The sequence below is a fragment of the Dama dama genome, chromosome 21 (genome assembly GCF_033118175.1).
Source record: "Dama dama isolate Ldn47 chromosome 21, ASM3311817v1, whole genome shotgun sequence".
Classification (NCBI taxonomy): domain Eukaryota; kingdom Metazoa; phylum Chordata; class Mammalia; order Artiodactyla; family Cervidae; genus Dama; species Dama dama.
The window spans coordinates 58,901,527-58,926,375 of NC_083701.1; the positions used below are offsets into that span (position 1 = coordinate 58,901,527).

General features: G+C 34.1%; 1 protein-coding gene across 6 annotated transcripts in view; it reads right to left on the reverse strand.

Moving 5' to 3' along the window:
• Positions 1-24,849, reverse strand: part of RIMS2 (regulating synaptic membrane exocytosis 2) — a 599,507-nt gene that overhangs the window by 281,354 nt on the left and 293,304 nt on the right. For 4 of the 6 annotated variants that reach the window (XM_061123619.1, XM_061123620.1, XM_061123618.1 and 1 more), the window contains 6 exons: positions 11,022-11,230; positions 9,436-9,555; positions 7,213-7,312; positions 6,172-6,295; positions 3,887-3,933; positions 435-547 (listed from right to left, as the gene is read on the reverse strand). In XM_061123619.1, the coding sequence (XP_060979602.1) occupies positions 435-547; positions 3,887-3,933; positions 6,172-6,295; positions 7,213-7,312; positions 9,436-9,555; positions 11,022-11,230 (713 nt within the window). Of the gene's footprint in view, positions 1-434; positions 548-3,886; positions 3,934-6,171; positions 6,296-7,212; positions 7,313-9,435; positions 9,556-11,021; positions 11,231-11,356; positions 11,425-24,849 lie in introns of all 6 variants that reach the window. The other 2 variants (XM_061123622.1, XM_061123621.1) reach the window with 1 other exon arrangement.

Sequence of the window (24,849 nt, forward strand, 5' to 3'; positions counted from 1 at the left end):
AAGCTCTTCTAATATGGGTACAAGATGGATAACTTAATTTTTAACTTTTATTATAAAATGTTCAAATTAGGGGTCACAATATGAAAGCCACACAATATACTCAGTAATCTATTACATATTTCCCCATTTTCTTAGCTGAGCAAAAATCATGACCTTGAATTTTGGAATAATATTACTTACTGAAAAAGGTTTTAGATAGCATCACAAATTCTAATTCCACCAAATTCCAGAAAAATCTAGCTCTAATAAAGAAAGCATTCTGTTAGATAATTATAATAGAATTTAAATTAATTAAAATTACTAAGAACAACAAAGTTGATGGTGAAAAACACAATTATATTCTAAATAGGACTTGGTTCACAAAAAAATGGCATCATGTAATAAAAATACTACTTGATATCCCAAAAAGAGAAATTAATCTAGTGATTACATACTGAAAGTTGTCCAGATAAGAACTGTGGAACATCCCTCAACATGCCAGGACTCATGGGAGATGTAACGGAAATAGAAGGACGATCCATTTTTTGAGATTCGAATGAGCTAGAACCTGAAATGGCAATTATACACAAAGAATAACAACAATGATTCTTCATTAGTATTTAATCATCTTTACCATATATCTTGTTATTTTTAATACCTACAAAATTCCATTATATAGACCTTTTTCTTAGCCACAATGTTCTAAATATACTTAAAGGGTTTCTTTAAAAGTGTAAGTGCAGCTTAGGGATTCTTGAAAGACCAAGGGTGAACCATTTTCTGTGCCAATTATAGTAGAGACAGACATCAGAACCTAGTTACTTCATCTGTTGTGTGTTCTAAACTCATACCTTACAATAATATACTAGGAAATTTTAAAAATAGAAACTTAAGAAGGAAAAACCCAAGCCAAAACCTAAATCAACAAAGCAACTCAAACATGGTCTAAACCTGTAATGCTAAAAATGTAATTACTAGAATATTAACTGTGAAAAGTTTTCAGCAGTGGTTTTTAACCATATCTGGAAGGATATAATAAATTAGATGGGTAAAAAGAAAGTGAGGAGCTATGAAAAAAAGATATAGGAGAGCAGAAAAAGCAGAACTTCAGTACCCAGAAGTTACATGTATGAATTTATCTGTATAGAGAGGAATGAACAAATTGCCAAGTGAATAAAATGGGGCTAATGAGATACTGACAGAATTAAATGCCTGGAATTCTGGGCTACAAATTTTGGCACTAATAATATATCCATGCTAAATTTTTATGAGTAAGGTAATAAAAATTGCATTTGAGGAAGATGTCTCTACTGTTCATTTAAAGTGTCTGAATTGAGCAAGATGAAAAATAGTTAAGAATAAGTGGAATTCAATAAAATATAAAAAGAATAGGAATGACTGGAAAATGGACTGAAAAGAAAGAATTGAGGCAATATCACAAAATTAGAAAATTAGGACTCAAATTAATTAGATATGCAAGATTAAGGAAAACGGGGGGGACACTAAGAGTTCAAGGCTTGTAACCAGATATGGTCCCCTATGTCTTGTTCTCTGCACAGGACACAGAGGATATTCCCTGGGTGCAGAACCGTGGAGAAGTTCTGTGTGTAAAGGAATGGTTGGAGAAGTTAATTTGGGACCTGTCACAGTGACCCTGTGACACTGCAGACCTCCAAGGGGAAATGTAAAGCAGGCAACAGATATGCAGATGGGACCAAATGTCAAGGAGATATTAGTGTTAGAAATTAAAATGTAAAGTGTCACCCGAATCGGGGTCCTAAGTGGATAGTATTCACTTCCAGAGAGAATACAGTGTAAAATGAAGGGGGAAACGGTAAGCCTTGGGATCAGAAGTAATGGTGATACCTTCATAGCATTTAGAAGTGGAAAGAGTACTGCCTTTATATTAAGAAATAAGCTAAGCTTCAAGTAACAGGAAGACACTTAGAACATATTCTTCAATATTCTTTAAATATCCAGGGCTGAAGGGACAATGATAGATTATTTTGATAATGTAACTTAGGAGTCATGTGGAAATTAAAATTATATGAAGAGAAAAACTTACTGAGGAACTAAAAATAGAGGCTAAGAATTAGGCCTTGGAGAAAGCTACTCTTCAACTTCTAAAGCAAACAGGATTCAATCTTATTTGAGAAAGGACCCCTGCCTTAACAGAAACAATTTTGGAATTGTAGCCTAGGGGTTTTTCAAACAGCTACAATAAGATAAAGGATTCCATACTGCTTATACAATATCTGGGTGATGTAAGTGAATAAAAATTTTACCTACATCATAGACTGTTGTGAAAATTAGTATAAGTAACAATATCTACCATAGTTCCAGGCATCCAAAATAGGAGTGATGATGATGATATCATTATGCTAGTACTTATAATTTTATGTGATCATATTATTTTGAATAAAATAATTTAGCAACCAGCCAAAGGTACTAAAGCAAATATATCATATAATCAAATTTTAAAATTTAGAGTTAAGCCATTCCAAAATGATTTGACCTCTCTGGTAAAGTTTTTCTTTTTTTTTAATTTATACTCATAATTATAAATGTAAAAAAACCCATCTATTTTAATGGTATACTGTCAATTGTCACGTGTAGAGAATCCAATCACTTCTCACCACCTTCACTGCAACCATCATGGTCTAAGTGTCCATTGGCTCACCACTCAAGTACTGAAATAGCCTTCTCACTAGTCTCTCTGTTTCACTTCATTTAGTCTTTTTTCAACACAGCACTCAGATTGTAAAATATAAGTTTCCCCCAAAAAACATCCTTTGTAGCTCCTGATTTCCCTTAGAGTAAAAGCCAAATTCTTCACAATGCCTCGTAAAGTCTCTGCAGTTTGGCTGCCCATTACCTCCCTGTCCTCCCCACTGCCATTCTTCCCTTTGCTCACTCTTGCAGCCACAACAGTCTTTTTGCTTTTTCTTAAATGCATCTTAGGCTTCCCTGGCTTAGCACCATTGAAACTCTGCCCTCTGTACCTGAAAAGCTTTTTCCTCAGATTGCCACTCTGTCCAACCTTGCTCCAATTCTTCTGTTTCAATGTGGTCTATCCTGATCAACGTATTTCAAACTGCGACCCTCGTCTCTTCCTTCAAAACATGCCTTCCTATTAATCAGTCAACGAACTTAATTCATTAGAAAAAATTCGTTTGCTTAATATCTGAAAGTAGCACTCAAACACAAGTAATTTAAAATGTCTATATAATTTTTAAATGTCTATATAATATATAAAATTGTAATAATTTTAACATATTTGCTGAAGATATTTGCTTAATATCTGAAGTAGCACTCAAACACAAGTAATTTAAAATGTTTATATATTTAATGTCATTTCAACTTAAATGTCTATTGTTCCATTACTACTTTGTTAAATCAGAACGATTATCCATTTTCTAAAAATATAGATAAGAATATATATGTAATTATTCACTAGATTGTCCTCAGGATTCCCCACATTTACTGAGGATTAGGTTACCAAGTAGTAAATTTTAAAATTATGTGAAATTTGGGGAGAGGGTGAAATTTTGAGTAGTGATGATATGTTCATTATTTTTTAATATGATGACAGATTCACATGTATATAAAAACTTACCTAACTGTGCATTTTAAATATGTTCAGTTTATAGTAATATACCTTAATACAGCTATCTAAAAAATATGGTAGTTAAGACAGTGTAGTTTAAAAAAATCATCTTAAGATATAGACTTTTGTACTTTTTTCCACAATAACATGAAATAATACTAAATCTTCCATCTTTATACAACTGCATACTTGACAACAGTACTATTATATTTCTTACTTTATATTAATAAATAATTCACTTGACTCAGATGATGAATGACTTTATAAATGACATTTTCTCCTAAAACAAATGAAACTTACTGGACTCCAGTTGTGTGTGTGTGCTATCAGGTATTCTAGGTATATCTCTGAAATGACAGAAAAAGAAAAAAAAACAGGAAATTGTTTTAAAAAGTAGTAGGAACTACTATTATGACAATTATTAATCTATATTATAACAGGACAATGCAAAATGAACAAAACTGTGCATGATAGAAGCATTATATAAATAAGGAGAAAAAAGTCATAGCACTTTATTGCTAATCAAAGTTCTCGGGGCTGACTCCTACTACTTAAAAAAATGAAAAATTACATGCATTTGGGGCAGATTTATGAAAATATACAATTCATTTCCTATATGTTTTACTATACAATTTTCCATTCAAAAAATTTCTATACTCAAAACAAGGTAAGTTTTAGAGATATATTTTAATTATACTCTACTCTTTACATTGTACCTGCTGTTGTTCAAATCAGCAGCATTGAAATTCAAATAAAATATCACCAAAATAAAAATTAAAATACTTGGGTTGTGACTGAAATTTTTTAAACATAATAATTCTACTAAGAAAAAAGTAAACATGTTTTTATTGGACTTAACATAATTACTCTGTAGTGCATTTACACCTAAAGTATGCACATTTTTGTTTGAGATTTGCCAAGGATGATATATATTAATGGCTAAGCTCATTCAAAAAGTTGCATCAATAATACTTAAATAGTAAACAAAAATGTGATTGGAGAATTCCTTAATACCAAGAAACACCTTTATTTAATTAATACCCTAAGGTAATAGTTTAACCATATAGCAAAACTATGAAAAGACAAACTAAAAAAATAGATATAATTTCATGTGATAGATTCATTACTTTTGAAAGGAACATTTTGAAAATTAAGTTACCAATTGAAGTAATTTCCTTCATGAAAATTTCCTTCATGAAGCAATTTCATCATGAAAAACTCATCCTAAATGACTTAAAACTAGGCATTAGTATTCTATAAAAAGGAGAAATATCCAGTTTCTACCCTGGAATACTTTTACACCTGACATGCATTTAATAATTCACTGTCAGTTTATATATTTTTCTATTGCTTTTTTAAGTTATAGGTTTCTCTTTCACATTGGCTTAGAATACAAGCTTCTGTAAAGGAAATACTGCTGCAGTATTTCATGAGTAATTCTAACAATATAATTAAAAAGTAAACATAATTATTCACTAGATTAAAAAGGATTATACTTAAAATAATAATAAAAATGATTATTAATAAAAATTACTAAAAAGGATTATATTTATTGCCAATTTAAAAAGTTAAAGAGTAATTGATGTTTGCTTACTTTTTATCTGTTAACTTAAAGATGTTCATTTTTCCTTAAGTGGCTGCCTCCATCTAGAAACAGTGTGCCCTTACCCTGTCTCTTTTTTTTATATTAAATCTCCATTTTGGAAAAAACAGATAAAATTCATAGGATATAGCTGATTCTCGTGCAATGTAGAGAACCACAGATTATGAAACTTCTTTTGAGAATAACTGTTACTATAGTCCCCTTCTGCTAATCCTTTAGCTATCTACTGAGTTTAAGATAATAAAAATTATCTTAAATATTAAAAAAATAAAAACATACAGTCCATGTAATTCTCTAGGCTAGAATACTGGAATGGGTAGACTTTCCCTTCTCCGGGATCTTCCCAACCTAGGAACTGAACCCAGTTCTCATGTATTGCAGGCAGAATTTTTTACCAGCTGAGCAACAAGGGAAGCTCGAGAATACTGGAGAGGGTAGCCTATCCGCTCTCCAGGGGATCTTCCCAACCCAGGAATCGAACTAGGGTCTCCTACATTGCAGGCGGATTCTTTACCAACTGAGCTATCAGGGAAGTCCTAAGAAAAATTATAAACACCTAAATTTTCTTCTTTTGTAATTAACTATATATTCTAGCATGATCAGATAAAAAGATGTCATTTTTGATAACGTGTTAAAGGAGTAAAAAGCACTATCCTAAAAAAATTTAGTTTTATAAAGCAATCAGATATTATTGAATTGCATATTACAAGTTGTTTAATAGTAGTCAACTTTATGACTTCCCAGTGGTGCAGTAGTAAAGAATTCACCTGCCAGCACAGGAGATAGGAGTTTGATCTTTGGGTAGAGAAGATACCCTGGAGGAGGAAATCACAACTCTAGTATTCTTGCCTAGAAAATCCCATGGACAGAGAAACCTGGTGGGCTCCAGTTCTTAGGGTCACAAGAGTCAGACACAACTGAATGACTGAGCATGCACACACATTCAAATTTATTCATGTGTAAAGTATTCAGATCAACTCACCCAATAGGCCTTGAAACAACAAGCTCCACCTGTGGTTCAGGTTTGGATTCCAGGATGATGTTGTATACTTCTTCAAATGTGGCTCCTTGCAATAGTCTTCCATTCCATTCTAGTACTTCATCACCTGTGGTGTGTGTCAGCAATGATAATCTTAGAAAGAAAATCTCACTTCACAAAATGCACTGGAATCAAATGCAATCTCAAACTGCAATCAATTTTGTAGAATACAAGCACCATTATGGAATAAGAAACATACTGAGAACAGCTCCACTGGCATAAAATATGATGACTGGGATGATTAGTAAATTTCACACAAAAGGACAAGGAAAGACCAGAGGAAAATTTTACGTAAAAGTCATCTCTGTGATATCTAGAATTATTTTCAATAGTGTCCTGTCCCTGAATAGTTATTAGTTGTTCCTGCAAGGGGAAGCAAGTTGGGAACAACTTATGTCTACAACTTGGTGACATCACTCTTGTCTGTGATTTCTTAATAGAAATTGCAATTCTAGAAACTATCAAGATCAGTTGCTTCTTTGAAAAACGTATAACTCTGTATTCTAGGATTCTCAATATATATGTAGTTGAGCACTTGTCTAATCTTTTTTATGAAAAGTTTAACATTGATCATTCACTGAATCCTCTCCAAGGCATTCAAGGATCTCTTCAATAGTATCCATTATCAAAGACATAAGGAGTGACACATTTCAGGAAAAACGTATTTATCCATGAAATTTGCTTTTTAAACTATACTAGAAGTTCGTCAAAAGAAATAAGGCTTATGGGAAACAAATTATGCTAATCTGAGATACGGACTAGGAATATCCATCAACAAAAAAATAAGATCAGTAAATATAAAAATCTTTTTATCTACTGTAACTCAAGAACTAATAGCTACAACTTTCCATTGATGAATAAAAATTAATATTTAAGTTAAATGAAATTTTGGTTACCAGTGAAGTCACTTCTAAATGAGGACAACTTTTTCATAACTACTAAGTTTAACAAGTTAAGTGTAAATAATCAAAAATCAAAACCTACCTGGTCTAAGATGTCCTACAGTATCAGCTAAACTTCCTTTTTTAACTTTGGTTATAAAAGCACAAAGCCGACCTGATTCAGTCATCTTTCCTCCTACAACCTGTTTAAAAGAAGAAAATGTTAAAACAGGCATTTTTGTTCAATTGAACACAGTTGAAGATTCAAGTAAAACATAACTAGATAACTTGCAAGTTTTGAAACTATAATTTATTATGTTAAAAATAATTTTTAATAATATATGTTATTATTAGGAACTGAGTATATGTCAAGGTATATGTCAAAGTATACGTACTCCAAATGTTTTACAATTTAAGCAATTATTTGTTGAAAATGTTGCATACCTTAGAAACAATTTATAATTTCTGCCTTTATTACAGAATTCTTTCTTTTGCCATTTCTAAAACTATGTTACTACACAATACTACATAATTACATATAATTACATTAACATTTCTAATTATAAATTTCTAGTTATAGATGTCAAGTATCATACTATATAATTTGTTACTTTTACTATAATTATGATATCGTCTAAGAATTTTATTAGTTGGTAATCTTTGGGGCACATTAATGACGTGCATGATGATGATGGATTTTTCCTGAGAAAATTACAAAATTTACTTAATCTCATCCAAACTAATGTAAACTTTAAGACCATCTGCATCCCAATTTTTCTGCTTCTATTGCCACATATGTTTCAGAAAAAGAAAAAAAAACAAAGGTTAGCATTAATGCGGTGGAATCATATGTGTAGCTATAAGACTAGTCTATTAAAAATTAATGCTTTGATTCTCAGAACTGCCAATCAATCAATATATCAACTTTGTAGCAAATTATGCAAAAATCATAACTAATTTCATTGATTAGAATAGATATTTTCCCCTCCTCTCAACTGACTGAAAGATACAGAATTTAAAAATTATTGATTTATCTTATTCCATGTATTTATTCCCCAACTGCAGTGAATAACACTCAGAGGCAGTTCATTAATATTAACTAATTATTCAAATATTTGGTTCTGAAAATTACATGTATAGATAATATGGGCTGAAATCCCTGTGTTAATATATTAAAATTTTCTTGACTTGATAAATGTTAATAATAATTATACTGACTATAATTATTATCATTGAAATCTCAGAGTGCCAGGCACAGTACTAAATGTTTGTATATTGCTTTATTTAATCTTACTAGATAATAATTCTCAGTATTACTGTCTCCGTTGTACAGATGAAGGGTCTGAGGCTAAGAGAAGTTTAGTTGCCTAATGTCATATAGCTAGTAACTGCTATAAATAGAAGTCAAGCCAAGGCATCCCGACCTCTATACTATACTGCAGTTCTAACTCTACACTGGGCAGATCTGGATTTAATTCTCACCTTCATCACCATCTTTGATACCATGGGCAAGTTAAAATACCTTGCTAAGCTTATTTCTTATCTGAGAGTCAGTAAAATGATAAAGTGCTCAAACGAGTGCCAGCCACATGGCAACCACCCAATAAATGATGCACAGCTTTATTTACAATCAAAATTTTCAAATCTCTCTTCCTGGATTCTATACAACTACTTCTGTAGCAATGACTCAATTCTAAAACTCTCTTTGCATTTCAGTTTTTAATTCACCTTACAGATACACAAAAAATAAACAGAACCTTCTTTGGTATACTTAAACAACTGTCTGATATTTTACAGTAAAATATGAATCAGTATTTACATTAAATCTCCTAACATAAGTATTTCTGAGTTTTTAGACTTCAAACACTATTCTCTTTCTCTCTCTCTCTCTCACACACACACACACACACACAAACACATACATATTTTGCTACGCTAATACAGATTATATTCCTATGTAAAACATATATTTCCCATTTTTGCACATTTAATAATTGAACAAAGCTATCATTTTAATAGAATAGAAACACATACATAGACCTGAAGGACAACTATAGGTAAAATAAGCTTAAGCACTGTATTTAGAATTCAAGTATATAACTCAAGTTCTATTTTCCAAAATTAAATAAATATGTATTACTGTAAAATAATGGCAACTTCTTAAATAATACTTGGAAATGAAAAGGTTTCGAAAAATGAGTGCAAATATTTAGGAATTCTTGAAAATGGAAAAAAAACACTAAATTGATATAGAGTTATTATATCTTTTGCTTTTCTGATAAATCTATAAAGGAGTATAGAGCATCTCACATATTTCATCACATACCTTCAAGCCAAGCATCGCTCCTGAATCTCGAGGTACACTTCCATCTTTTAAACGCTTATTTAATAAAATGCGACCAATTAAACGATCTCCATCTTTGGATGGCTGCCACGTCACAGGGTGCTGACATATTGCATCAATAAACACAAAAATTAATGTTCTTTTATGATAAATGACCCTTTATTGTACAATCTCTCTAAACTTGCAATTTCCAAAGTGTTATGATTACACAAACCAGCTTTCAGTCAAAACATTGGTCAAAAATTTAATAAGATGATAAGATTATGCTTATAATCTTATTTTAATATCTCACATTTGTTCAAAAAACCAGTTACTTCAAATTCTAACATGCTCTGACACAATACTGAAGTTATATAGTTCTACAAAAACTGATAAATCTTAAAAGTATATGCAGACTCTAATTATCTACACACTGAAGATTAAAAAATGATAGGCAGAAAAGAGACTCTAATTCTATGCAACTGAACTCATTTAAAAATGAGAACTTCATCTTCAAACTCTTCTGGAAGACTTTGAAAGACTTTATTACAGTAAAAGTTAAAAGGTCAAGCTAAATTAAAATATGAAAACTGAAGAGGGTTTTCTTGAAATAGGTTTCTAGATAAAAATTATTAAAAATACCAAGGCTAGGTAACTTTCCAAATGAATGTGCATGGGAGAAACAGGTCCAATTCAAACATGAGGATAGATCACACTGCTCATTTTTTGGAGGTTTCTTGACTCTTTCAGGTTTCTGATCTATTTATTTGATAATTCAAGGGTATTGTTAAACACTGTTAAACAACCTTGAAAATATTAGTTTTTCTCAAGCCTTTTCTAAATCATGACACAATTCCATCATGTATTATATGTCAAATAACAAAGTAAACGATTTGTGTAATCACAGTTCCACAGTTATCTAAAAGTTAACATGCACATCTTCATGCAAAATTTAGCAGGCAAAAGACAAGTTCCAGTAAATCACATCTATATGATAAAAAGATTTCAAAAGTCCCACTATACTAAAAGCAAACAATAAATACCAAAGCAGATGGCAATGGCTCTAATACTAATTGATACTACATTAAAATGCTATGACAATAAAACAAAAGAGCAAAATGACAGTGAAAGGGAAAAAAGAAAAACAACTTTTTCTGTGCAAACAGACCCAATTATCTCCCTTTTACCTGGGATTCAAACTGTCAATAATTTAATTTTCATCCCAAGGAAAATATATGCAAGCAGTCAAATAAGCCAATCCAAAAAACAAAATTCTTTATATTTGTGATTTATAATAACATTACCAAGTTCTTTCATGCGACCATAAACAAAATATTCCATTGTTCCTAATTTTTATTTTCATTTACTTATTTTTTCGTATGCCGCCAAAAAGCAAAAACAGCAAAGCAAGCAAGAAGTATTTTGGTTGATTGGTTTGTTTTGGTTTTGTTTTTCTTTTCTGCACCTTAAGAAATGCTATATCAACCCCTGAAATGCCCTGTCCTTTTATTATGTTTCATTTGAATGAGTGACAGAGCAAACGAAGACCAAATGAGCGGGTTAGAAGGCAGGCTCCACAGTCTCAGTACCTCATCACTATGGCTATGCTCCTCATTAAGGGTTGTGCTACTACACGTGTCTACCCCAGAGTCCTTAATCTGAGGCTCAGCCCATTCGAAATCCTCTTCCAAAGAGTGGCCACCAAAGTACATCATTTCCTTTTGTCTCTCAGACCTGGTGTTAGAGTCCGACAAAAGTGCCTGCTCACTAGTTTTTCTTTTTCCCTTTTGACTGTCCCCTATAGGTGTGGGATAAAAAAAAAAAAAAAGAAAAAGATACAAAAAGAAAACATGCAAAGGTGTAAATCCAAAAGGAAAAGTGAAATGATAACAGAAATTAGATAGTAAGGCCCCACATGTCTCACCAAAGACATTGGGGATGCCTCACTGCTATGCCAAGACGTATGGTCCAACCAGTTGTGATCCACATCTCCTGTGAGAGTCAGACAGACAAAAGAGGGAAGTAAAGGAGACGGCGAAAGAAAGGGCAGACAAAGACGTAATCAACATTTTAAACTGTGTGATCCCCTCTAGCTTTAAGTACTTTATCTGTAAGCACTCACTATGTATACCAAGAGAAAGCTAAGATTTCGAGTAAATTTATAGAATGCAGAATACTTATGTACTCTAGACAAACTCTACAGAACAAAACTGCTGCAAGAAAAGAGATAGCTACTAATAAACAGGAATATAAAGGAAAAAAATTATATATTCTGAAAAAAAGAAAAAGACTTTCAGCGATGTCTGTTACTCATCCTATTTTTTTGATGCTGGCCTACAGACATAAGTTTGTTCCCCAAAGATTAAGAAGCATTTAAAAAATTAAACAGTGGATTGCTAATAACCACTATAATGAAAAATGAAGTAATTAAATGTTTCTGGAATATAGCATGATACTCCTTAATGCTGAAACCTCCTAAAATTTTTGAGTAATTAAAAAAAGAATTGGTTACACAAAAGATTAAATCTATATGAAAATGACAAAACAGGTTCACTCAACTTCTGTTAGTAAATATAAAGTTCCCTTAAATATCATGAAGTACTTGACATTATTTTGAAGCAATTTTTCAAGTTTTTTTCAGAAATTTCATTCTCCTAAAAATAAATTTTCTACTCAAATAATTTTTCAGATAATTTATGTAATTGGCAACTCACAACAAATACCCATTTCTCAAACTTATGTGCCCCTTATTTGTCTTACCTTTGGAAAAGAAGTTTTTCATCTACATGTGCACATCTTCTTAATCTCTATTCATGTTTTCATTTATTTAAAAATATTTACTAAACACCTTCAATATTGCTGTGCATTGTGCTAAACCTCAAGGTAAGGGGTAAAACAATGAGACATTCAGCAGAAAGGAGATAAACATAAATAAATCATCAGTGTCACATAGAATGTGCAAAACACTGAAAGAGTATAATAGCATTTAATTTAGATTTTGGGGTCAGCAAAAACCTCTAAAGAAATGATGTTTGAGAACTGAAATATGTGACCTATAAAGGACAGATAAAGATACAGGCAGATGGAAAGCGGAGGAAAGCATTCCAGGAAGAACAAGATGGTTCTGCACAAAACCCTGATGGACACCAGCGTGCCTGAACCAAAGAGAACGAGGGAGAATGTGGTACCACCTGAGACTGGAGAGGCAGCACCAATCCGCCTAGAGAGGCCTTTCACACCATGTTAAAGATTATGAATTTCATTCACTGAAGGATTTTAAGCAAGATGGTGACAGGATCTGATTTACATTTTAAAAAGATGAATCTAAGTACTAAAGAGAGACTGGGTTGGAAGATATCACGAGTTAAAAGACAGCTGTAATAACTCACAACAGGTGATTACGACTTGAACGTAGGTGATGGTATCAGACATGGTAAGGAAAGAGGAAACTGAGAGCTGTTTTAGGGGTATAAATGAGAACGGTAAGCAAGACAAGCATCAAGGATAACTCTCAGGTTTCTGACATTAATAAATAAAAGGAAGTAAAGACCATTTATGAGAGGGAGAAGCACTTTTTTTAGTGAAGGGAGAGAAAAGAGTTACTTTATTTCATGGAATCTGTAAGACTCATACACATTAAAATGATAAAATATGCATCTTAGGTATTATTCCAAACAACTATAAGTTATTCAGGAACTCGATTAGTTAAATTATAATAAAGCTTAAAAGGAAAATCTGAGCTGGAGACATAAATTGGGAATTATCAGATCATTTGATCTAGGAATAACTAGATCATTTAGGAAGAGAGGGTAAAATAAGATATGAAGAGGACCCAGAATGAATTCTAACAGAGTTTGATTTGAGATAAAGGAAAGAGAGAGACTGAGAAAGAGCATGCAGAGATAGAAAAAAAGAGGGAGGCAGAGATAGAGGTCTCCAGACCAAATAAAAACTGAGTTTCCTAAACAGGAGGAGAAAACAACAATAAAATGATTTCTACATGTCAGGTAAGATAGGGAACTGAAAATTATGAATTTGATTTGGCAACATTAATATCAGGAAGGATGTTAGAAAAAGCACTCTGGATAGAAGGATGAAATTGAAACCAAACTGAAGTAGCTGAAAAATCAAAGAAAGATGAAGTAGAAAAATTCTGTGTAGATGACCGGTTTAAAAAATCCTTAAAATAACATAATCAACATTGCCCAGTGACTTGTTAAAAATGCAAATTCTTGGGTACCACCTAGATTTAATCAGAAATTCTGTAGGTGTTTTAACAAGAAATTCTGTAGCCTTTGTTTTAACAGTCCACCAGGTGATTCTAATCTCACTGTTGGAGAACAACAGGAGACAATTCTTTTGAGAAGTTTATTTGTAAAGAATGATAAAGCTGTACTTTCTAACATGCCCAAAGTTCAACTGGTACAGAAAAAGAACCCATTCTTCAACCTGTAAACTAGAGAAGTGCTTCCCAATCCTTTTCATGGCACAAAAAGACAATCAAAGAGTTGACAGCTACCCATAACCCTGAGTATATTTGAATCTCAGAAAACCTATAACTCTTTCGAAATACATTATTATTCCACTATAAAGCACTGATAAATCTCTGAATTGGAATAAATATGGAAACCATAAATAAAAATTTTTGACTGGTTTACGTGAAGATGTGAGAATTCAGCTTGCAGTCTCACTTCTTTCCCTGTGCCTGCAAACTACTGAAATTGCAGAAATAGTTTTTCTAAAAAATCACCCATGTAACCATTTGCAGCTAAACTGAAAATATGTGACTGAAAAAAAACAAAGTTGTCACAAATGGTAAGCCATCAGTAAACATTTCTTACATGAGTAAATATTAGTGTTACTTTAAGAATTAAATAAGCTTATCAGTGCAAAACATATAGAAAATAATCCTCAGGACTGTTAGTATTTAGAAAATAATACTTATCACTTAATATTTTTATTTTATTTAGCTTCAAAGGGCAGAACTAAGATAATAAAATGTTCTTCCTTTAGTTGCAGTACAAAAATTTATTGTTTAACTTTCTAGCTCTAGAACAAGACATGGAAGCCAAGAGGACCAAGTGGAAATTTTAGAATGTTTTGAAAAATCACTGAAATTTAAAAAGCAAACGGATGGATTCAACAGCAGAATGGAAAGGACAGAGGAACAACAATGAACTTGAAAATAGAACAGAAATTACACAATCTGAAAAACAGAGAGAAAATAGTAGAGTAAAAATTAAACAGAGCCTTGGGGACTTCAGGGTTTATAATCACATAATTAAAATACTGAAAGATTCATGCCATTATAGTTCCAGGGGAGAAGAAAGATGGAGTTGGAAAGTATTTGAAGAAATTAGGAATGAAAATTTCCCAAATTTGCAAAACATGTAAACCTACTAATTCAAGAAACTCCATAAGACCCCAAACAAGAAATATGCAAAGAAATTTGTGCAGAGATACATCATAAACAAACTAGAAACTAAAAACAAACTGTTTTTTTGTTTTTTTTGAACCCAGAAAGAAAGAAACACCACCTTATCTAAAGGGTAAAAACAACTCCAAAGATAGTGATAAATTTTCCATCAGAAAGCTTGAAGGCCAGAAAGAAATGACACAGTGTTTTGTAATTGTTGAAAGAAAAGAATTGTTGACTCTGAATACAAAACACAGTGAAAATATCTTTCAGAAATAAATGAGAAATAAAGACATTCTCAGACAAAAGAAAATGAAGAGAATGCGTCACCAGCAAACTTACCCTAAAAGAATGGCTAAAACATTTTGGAAAATGTGGAAACTAAAACAAAACAAAAAGAAGGAACCTGACAATATCAAGAAGGAATAAATAAAGAACACGATAAGTAAAACTATGGGTAAATACAATAGGCTACCGTCCTCTTTAGTTTTCCAAATTATGTTGATGTTTGAAATAAGAAGTATACATCATCTGATATGCCTTTCAACATACATAGAAGAAGTAGATATGATAATTACATTATAAGAAGGGAAAGCTAAAAGAAATTAAAGTATGTAAGGTTTCCACCTTTCTCTCTGATTAGTAAAATGTCAACACCAGCATATGTAAGTTACACATATGTAATATACAGATTCTTTACCAGCTGAGCCACCAAGGAAGCCCCATAGTACCTACAGCAACAACTAAATAAAATTCTTTGCAAAGAAATACACTGAAAAACATTACAGATGAACTAAGATGCAATTTTTAAAAAAAAAATTCAAATAACCTATAGATAGCAAGAAAAAGAAAACAAAAATAAAAAACAGAAGGAAGAAACAAACAAAAAAAGCAAACAAGAAACATGCAGACCAATCCCCTCATGAATATAGACACATAAATCCTTAACAGAATATTAGCAAATATAATTCAGTAATATATAAAAATATTTATACACTCTGACCAAATGGGACTTATTTCTAGCATGCAAGGCTGGTTGAATATTAAAAATCAGTGTAAGCTGTCATATAAGTTTAAAAAAAAACCCATGATCCTATTAATTGATGAAGGAAAGAAAATCACAATAAGAAAAACAGAAAACAAGAAATGAGGAGAACTTGCTCAAATAAATAAAGGATACCAACCAAAAACTTACAGCTAAGATCATATTGTACTTAAAGGCAAAAGGCAAAGTGCTTTATATGAAGAGAAATTTCACGAAAAAGAATATCTCTATTTGTAATAGTGAAAAAGTGGAAACAAGCAAAATGTCCTTTAATAGGCAAATGGCCATGTCAATGTATGGCGGGACCACTACAATATTGTGAAGTAATTAGCCTCCAAATAAAATAAATAAATTTGTATTTTTTTTAAAAATTGTTGTATAATCATACCACAGAATAATACTCAGTAATAAAAAGGAAAAAACTATTGATGCATACAACACAAATGCACCTCAAGAGCAATATGCTGAGTGAAAAACAATCACGTACCACATGATTTCATTTATATAATATAAATAATAGAACTGGAGAATGAACTAGTGGTCAGCACAGGGTAGGGCTAGGAGGGGGCGGGAGGAGGGTGTTACTATAAAGGGGCAGCGTAAGGAAGATCTTTATAACAGCAGTGCTTCCATGAATCCATGTACGTGATAAGATGTCACAAACCTATACAAACACATTGTTCCAGTGTCAATTTCCTGCTTTTGATATTCTATGCATGCTATCATTATATAAAATGTAACCTTTGGGGAAAACTAGGTAAAGGGCACATGGGATCTCTATGCACTACCTTTGCAACTTTCTGCATATCTATAATTATATCAAACTTAAAAGTTAAAAATATTGTGTTGCTGCCTTCGTAGGTATTGATAATTCCATCACCGGCAGAATTTAAAGAAAAGCTGGAGTACCACACAGCACGATGTAGAAGAGGAATAGGTGCTTTAGAAAGTTACATTAAAAGAACACTAGGGCTTTCCTGGTGGTACCGTGGATAAGAATTCACCTGCCAATGCAGAGAACATAGGTTCGATCCAGGAAGATTACACATGCCTCAGAGCAACAAAGCCCAGGTGCCGCAACTACTGGGCCTGCACTTCAGAGCCCACGAGCCGCAGCTACTGAAGTCCCGGTGCCCCAGAGTCAGTGCTCCGCACGAGGGAAGCCACGGCAATGAGCAGCCCGCACACGACTAGAGCAGCCCCCAGGGGTCTCAGCTAGAGAAGGCCCATGTGCAGCAACAAAGACCCAGTTAATAAAAAAATAAATAAAAATTTAAAAAGAGAACTAAGTCCTACTGCACTCTAATATTCAATCATTCTATTAGTTTGAATTAAACATATTTATATATAAAACCTGGTGAAAACTAGTCAAAAGATTAACATTGCATGCGAAGATTTTCCTCCTTCAAATATCTCTACTGAAAAATATAAACTAACCCAACAGTACATGTTTGTGTTGTGTGTGCGTTTGATGCACAGAGGAAAAACAGTTCAGATATCCTATTTGTAATATTTTTCCTACAGTTATTAAATGAATACAAGAGCTTATAAACTGTTTTATGTCACAGTTTTTCATTTGCTTAAGTTAATAAATGTTTTCAATTAAATCACATACCATACAAAGGTAGTCTTCAACATCTTCATTTTAACTTAATCATGTTTATAAAATCACAGCATGTTGTAACAGATAGAGTTTTATAGCTGGAGCCACAAAACCTACATTAAACTATTGGCTCCATTCCTTATTAATTTTATGACTTGGGCAAGTCAAATAATACATTAGGCCTCATTTACTCATTTGTATAAAAAGAGATTAATTGTGACATCTTACAGATTTTTGAGAGGCTTAAGTAAGATAATGACTGTGAAAATGCTTGGCAAATTATAGAGTCATCCCAGTGTTGATGATATCATAACCATCTTCATCATTATAAAAGTAAAATAACTACAACTTTCATTCTAAATAGAAAGGGAAATTTATCTATGGCCCTTTTATTTTTCCTCTCATTTTTCTTCTTGTTATTTTACTTTCTTCCTCAGCTTGTCAGGCTATCTGTGTTGGCATTTTCCAACAAGAAACACTGCTTCTGTAAATGTTAATAGGCTTGAGTGATATACAGGTCCTTTAGTCAAATAAGCTTAGAAAACCCTGGATTAAATGTAATTAAATAAATGTCTTAAATGCAGAATTTTCCTTATAGTAATGACAATATGCTTCTTTACAAGAATTATGTTAACATACAGCTTCCACAGACTTAATTGGAACACTAACTTTTCTCACAGGACAAGTGTTACAAGAACTATATTTTGATCTATAATGCCGAAACCATCCTGGAGGGTCATTTTTCCAAAGATAGCCATTAAAACTGATAAGGCTCAAGTCCTTCAAGCAAAATTGTCAGTATTAAGGGAGACTAGTAGCCCAAGTTATTACAAGGCTATATATATTACAAGGTGGTATATTTTCAGCCTGCTTGTTTAACTCTTATGCAGAATACATCACACAAAATTTTGCCAGGCTGGATGAAACACAAGCTGGAATCAAGGTTGCCAGGAGAAATATTAATAACCTCAGATATGCAGATGACACCACCCTTATGGCAGAAAGTGAAGAAGAACTAAAGAGTCTCTTGATGAAGGTGAAGGGGAGAGTGAAAACACTGGCTTAAAACTCAACATTCAAAAAATGAAGATCATGGCATCTGGTCCTACCACCTCATGGCAAATAGATGGGAAACAATGGAAACAAGGAGAGACTTTACTTCTTGGGCTCCAAAATTGCTGCAGATGGTGACTGCAGCCACAAAATTAAAAGATGCTTGCTCCTTGGAAGAAAAGCTTTGACAAACCTAGACAGCGTATTAAGAGAGACATTACTTTGCCAACAAAGGTCCGTCTAGTCAAAGCTATGTTTTTGAGTAGTCACGTATGGGTTTGAGAGTTGGACCATATAGGCTGATGTCGAAGAATGGATGCTTTTGAACTGTGGTGTTGGAGAAGACTCTTGGGAGCTCCTTGGACTACAAGGTCAAGCCAGTCAATCCTAAAGGAAATCAATCCTGAACATTCATTAGAAAGACTGATACTGAAGCTGAAGCTTGAAAACTTTGGCCACCTGATGTGAAGAACCAACTCATTAGAAAAGACCCTGATGCTGGACAAGATTGAAGGCAGGAGGAGAAGGGGACGACAGAGGATGAAATGGTTGGATGGCATCACTGACTCAATGGACATGAGTTTGAGCAAGCTCTGGGAGATGGTGAAGGACAGGGAAGCCTGCTGTGCCAGTCCATGGGGTCACAAAGAGTCAGACAATGACTGAGCAACTGAACAATAGCCCAAGTAAAAAAAAAAAAAAAAAAAAAGTTATACACAGAGGATATTATTGAAGGCAATGGTTTTCATGCGCCGTGGAGTTACCTCAGAGACAACTATTGGGTGAGTGTGGAGAACTGAGTCTAAGGTGGTGCACATAACCCCCACCTCATGTCTTTGTACAGGATCTGTGACTTGCTCCTAATCATTTAAGGTGGTGGAATGGCTAAGTGGTGGGATGTCATGATATCAGTAAAGATATCTGTAAAGATGGATGTCACTCATGATATCTGCCTTAAGAGTCAACTTGCTCCAAGACTCCCTTTGCCTGTTCAGTGAAATATGCAGTCATGCCTGAAAAGCCAACATGGCAAGGAATAGCAGGCAATCTTTAGCAACCATGGGCACCATCTGGGAACTGCAAGTGGCATCCAGTCACAAAGAAATGAATTTTGCCGACAAATCTCACTGAATCTGAAGTTAGATTCTCCCCTCATCAAGCCTCTAGGAACACAGCCCAGCCAGCAACCTGATTGGAGCTTGAGACCCTAAGAAAAATACTTAGTGAAGCCATGCTGAGACCCCTGAACAACAGAAATTATAAAGTGGTAAATATGAGCTTGAAAGCCACTAAGTTTCTGATAGAGTAAATTTTAAATTATAATAATTTTAACTTGCATCTTATTAATGTAAATCTCATTTAATGTGTTAAATGAGAAGGAAAGGACAGCAATATAGCTACCAAAAGAAAGCATTAGGACCTGACCCAGGGATCGAATCCAGGTTTGACCGGCATTGCAGGTGGATTCTTTATCAGCTGAGCCATCAGGAAAGCCCATCATACATACATTGATGATCTCCAAATGTATGTACCCCAAATCTAACTCCAGATTAGAATATATACTGGGTTATTCACCATCTCCATTAGATACCTAAAAGGAAAATCAAACTTAATATGTATGAAACTGGACAGCTGATCCTCCCTGCCCATCCCCCCAAATCTGTCTGCTGTAATTTCCTTATGTTAATTAATGGCAACTCTTTCCTTCAACTTGCTTAGGCAAAAATCTTTGAAGTAATCGTAACTTACTCCGTTCTTACTGTCACACCCACCTCTAAACTACCAGAAAACCCTTGTGGCTGTACTTCCAAAACACATCCAAAATCTGACTACCTCTCTTCACTTCCACTACTACCACATTGGTCTGAACAGCCATCACCTCTCATTAGCAATTGGATTAACCACCTAACTGGTCTCCTTAAATTCATTTTTGCTCTTCTCAACTCTGTTTCCAATACAGCATCAAGAGTAATTAGCCCCCAACTAATAAAAATAAATGAAAAAAAAAAAAAGAGTAATCCTCAAAAAGTAAACCAGATCAAGTCATTTGGCTTCTCAGCTCAGTTAGAATGAAAGCCAACGTTCTTGAAATGATATATAAAGCCCTACATGATCTGGCCTCTTACTACTCTTCGACCTCAGGTAATCTGCCTACTTTTTGTTTAACTGTTATAGCCTCTGGCACATGTAGAAGTGCCTAGAACATGAAAATTAATTGAATAAATCAGTCAATGAACTGAAATATCAGGTCATCATTTTCACACTTCTTTATGCTGTAGAGTCTCTTTCCTAATAGAACTGCCAAATACAAAGTGACTAAGAGCATAATCTGGTCGAAACAAACTCAGAGATCCCAGATGCTCACCCGTGCGCAAGTGCCCTCTGACCCTCTTCAGCAGTTCCACAAACACCACCACAAAAATCTGGTGCTCTATTTGGCAGTTTTTAAAATAATGAGTCTACTTTCTTTATTTTTAGGAGGAAATAAAAGACCAGAAAATCAAATAACCTTTCTATGATTACAATGGGATCACTGGCAAAGCCTGGAAAAGAAATGGGTACATGTATTTTCAACTCACTGTTCCAATATACCACATTTCTTCTCTATTAAAAAAAGGGGGGGGCGGATAACTAACAAATCCAGCAATCACACCAGCTCTTCAAAGTCCTATGAATTTCTTAAGGGAAGGAAATGTCTTTTTGCATCTTTGCCCCCCTCCAGTGTCAAGTAATGTCTAGCAAATAGTAAGTACTCCATAAAAACTGCTTTTACCAACATAATAGGTGAAGTCCAATGTGTAGAATGACTACCTGTCCCCATCCAATACCTTCTTTGTTCTGCTGGAAAATTCTATTCAACTTTCAAAACTCAATGCACATAGCAACTCCTTTGTAAATTCCTTTCTATTAAGTCAAGTTAGAAGTACATCTTCCTTCTCTAAATTATGTCAATATCTCATATTTAATTATTTCACCTATATCATACCATTTGCGTACATGCTTATCTCTTGAGCAGAGGTCATACTGTATCATCTTACACATAGCACAGCAACAGCCACACAAGGCATGAAATTCATTTTTTTCGTATTGAAGTGTATTTCATATGAAGAGTCCTTTGGACAGCAAGGAGATAAAACTAGTCAAACTTAAAGGAAATGAACCCTGAATATTCATTGGAAGGACTGACACTAAAGCTGAAGCTCCAATATTTTGGCCACCTGATGCAAAGAGACAACTCATTGGAAACAACCCTGATGCTAGGAAAGATTGAGGGCAAAAGGAGAAGGGGGCAACACAGGATGAAACAGTTGGATGGCATCACTGACTCAATGGACATGAGTTTGAGCAAATCTAGGAGATAGTGAAGAACAGGAAGCTTGGATGCGGCAGTTCATGGGGTCGCAAAGAGTTGGACACGACTTCAGCGAATGAACAACAACAAAAACAACAATTTACTAAGCAATTAGTTTTTGTTTAATACTTCATTAAAATAAATCTGTCAAAGTGAATGTCAACCTTCTCAGTCATGACACAGAAATTAACAATGGTCAGAACATGCTACCTATGTTTGAATATATTTGCCTGGCCTGCAATTCAAAATCAATGTTGTCTTATTTAAGGATGGGACACATTTTCACTACTAATGAATGTATTCCAATATAGCAGTTTGGTAATATAAATATGACAAATACATTCATTTCAGTTTTTAATAAATTAGCAGAAAAGGAAAAATTTTTACTAAGCATACCTAAAAAGCATTATTATTTTATACATTTGCAAATATTTGAATCAGATTTTAATCCATTATTATTATTAAATTTCTACATTAAAAAATTTTTTACAAACTATTGCCCCCTAAACTTTTAATTTACCCTTATTTCTTTCTAGTTCTACATGCATATGTCATTTTAACATAGCAGACATAACTTTCAATTCAGCTTCTGTTTACAGAAATCTACATTATTGCCTGGATAGTTTTCTTTGTTACCACAGTCTCCATAATTATCCAAATTTCAAATAGATTTCAGTGATAAGGTAATTAAATTTAAAAACCTGCTTCCCAGGGTGAAAACAAGACTTGTTTTGTAACATCTGTCTATTCCATGGTGCAAATACTTTCACTTAAGCCAATTTTGACCTACCAATACTGTGTCATTGAATGTGGGAAGAGATGCAAACAACTGGTTCTCACAAGTTGGTACCAAGCAACTCCAGCACTTTATTTCTGGACAGCTGGGTTTTTTCCCCCAGTTTTGCACTATTATAACCCTTACAATAAATAGTTTTGGCAGGCAAAATTGGCCCTCTATCCAACAATCACTTTCTGTCCCCTTAGAACTGTGAACTTTTAAGCCAATCTTGATCATTTCAACACTACTGGCAATGATTAACTGGGAACTGGCATGAGTAACAATTATGGCCAAAAACATATGAAGTATTCAGAGGAGGCTTCTAGAAAAGTTTCCCTCAGTTTCCAAAGGTTATTTGAGTACAGGATGCTTAAAATTGTTATATTCCTCTCATAAAAGCAAGGGGACAATACTCAGAACAAAATCTTACTGGATGTTTTTGTATATCATCCACATGAACCCCTCAGAACTGCACTCATTCCTCAAACTGCCCCAAGTGTTGCATACTCAGTGCTCATGGCAGAGTCCTTTATGCAAGAAGTTATGCTCCCTCCCCAGGGGGCAGCTATACGGAGCCCTCCTGGCTCCTGCCTCAACTAGGTCATCCCTACAGATCTACACCAGCTTCAAACTCCAGTGGGTTTGGAGGAGGTTTATCTGCTCAGAGTTTAATTTCTCTCCCATTATCTTCCTGCCCTTATTTCCTCACAGGTATTGTTACTAATTTATCAAGTTCTAACAGTGGTACTGGCTGCCAGTGCAGGAGACATGGGTTCGATCTGTGTGTTGGGAAGATCCCTTGAAGCAGGAAATGGTAACTATTGCAGTTTTCTTACCTGGGAAATCCCACGGACAGAGCAACCTGGCAGCTACAGTCCATGGGGTCGCAACGAGTGGGACACGACTTAGCAACCAAAGAACAACAACTGTGGTCACTACAGCAGTCCCCAAATGGACAGATCTGGCATTTGGAAGAACTAAGATTCCTTGGCCTGTGGGATTAAGAACTGTCATTATAGGCCAACTGGAAGTCTCTGAAAATACCCTCCCTAGCTGGTAAAGATTAAATAAAAAATAAGGACGCAAGATGATTCACCCTTATTTTTTAACACATTAAGTTCCTATTTTATTTCATTTTGTATTTTATTGTAGTATAATTGACTTGCAATACTGTATGAATTTTAGGTGTATAACTTAGGGATTCAATATTTTTATACATTAGAAAATGATCAACACAGTAAATCTAGTTACCATCTGTTGCCAAACAAAAAATTATTACAGCGTTTTTTACTTTATTCCACATAGAAAATATTCCAATTTTCTATGAAGAAGAAAATTATGCAGCTGAACCCTGCTTGAATTCCAGATTCACAAAATCATGATAAAGGGGGGAACTTCTGGCTTAGTGGCTTCAAGTGTCAACTAGCTTTCCTCACAAAAATTCAAGTAGAAGCCAGGATGAAATTGTCAAAAACAACAATTGCTATGGAAATCGAACGCTCATTGAAAACTGAAAAAAATGGTAGAGTTTCAGATAATAACAGAAGCCCATAACCTTCTCGCCCGGGGTTGCCTCCACAGCCCCCTTGTGATATAGTACATTTGCACAGGTGATACAGAGTAAAGAATCTGCCAGTCAAAGCAGGAGACCCAAGAAAGTGTTAGGACCTCTGGGTCAGGAAGATCCATTGGAGGAGGAAATGGCAACCCACTTCAGTATTTTTGCCTGGAGAATCCCATGGACAGAGGAGTCTGGCAGGCTACAGTCCATGGGGTCACAGAGTCAGACCCAAATGAGCACGTATACACACAAAGGATCAATAGTTTTAGCAGTGTAAGGCTGGCTGGGAAAATCAGCAGCTTTGCTACCAGCAGCTTTGCACCTGGTTTGGGGTGGGGTAAAAAGTCGTGGCTCTGTCTGCTAAAAGTAAACCCAATAGGAAACCACCAGCAGCTTACTAGGTTAAGACTGCAGTCATATATAAGGTGAATGGAAGACAGGGAGACCCTGGAAATAAGACACCCACAGAAAAAAGCTTGATAAAATCCACACATATCACACTGAGGACAAAATTATCCCATGTTCTGGGTAGATCCGGAGAGATTCTAGTAGAAAGTAACATCCAAACAAGTGACTTGAAAACTGGCTGAACTCTGAATATGTCCCCAT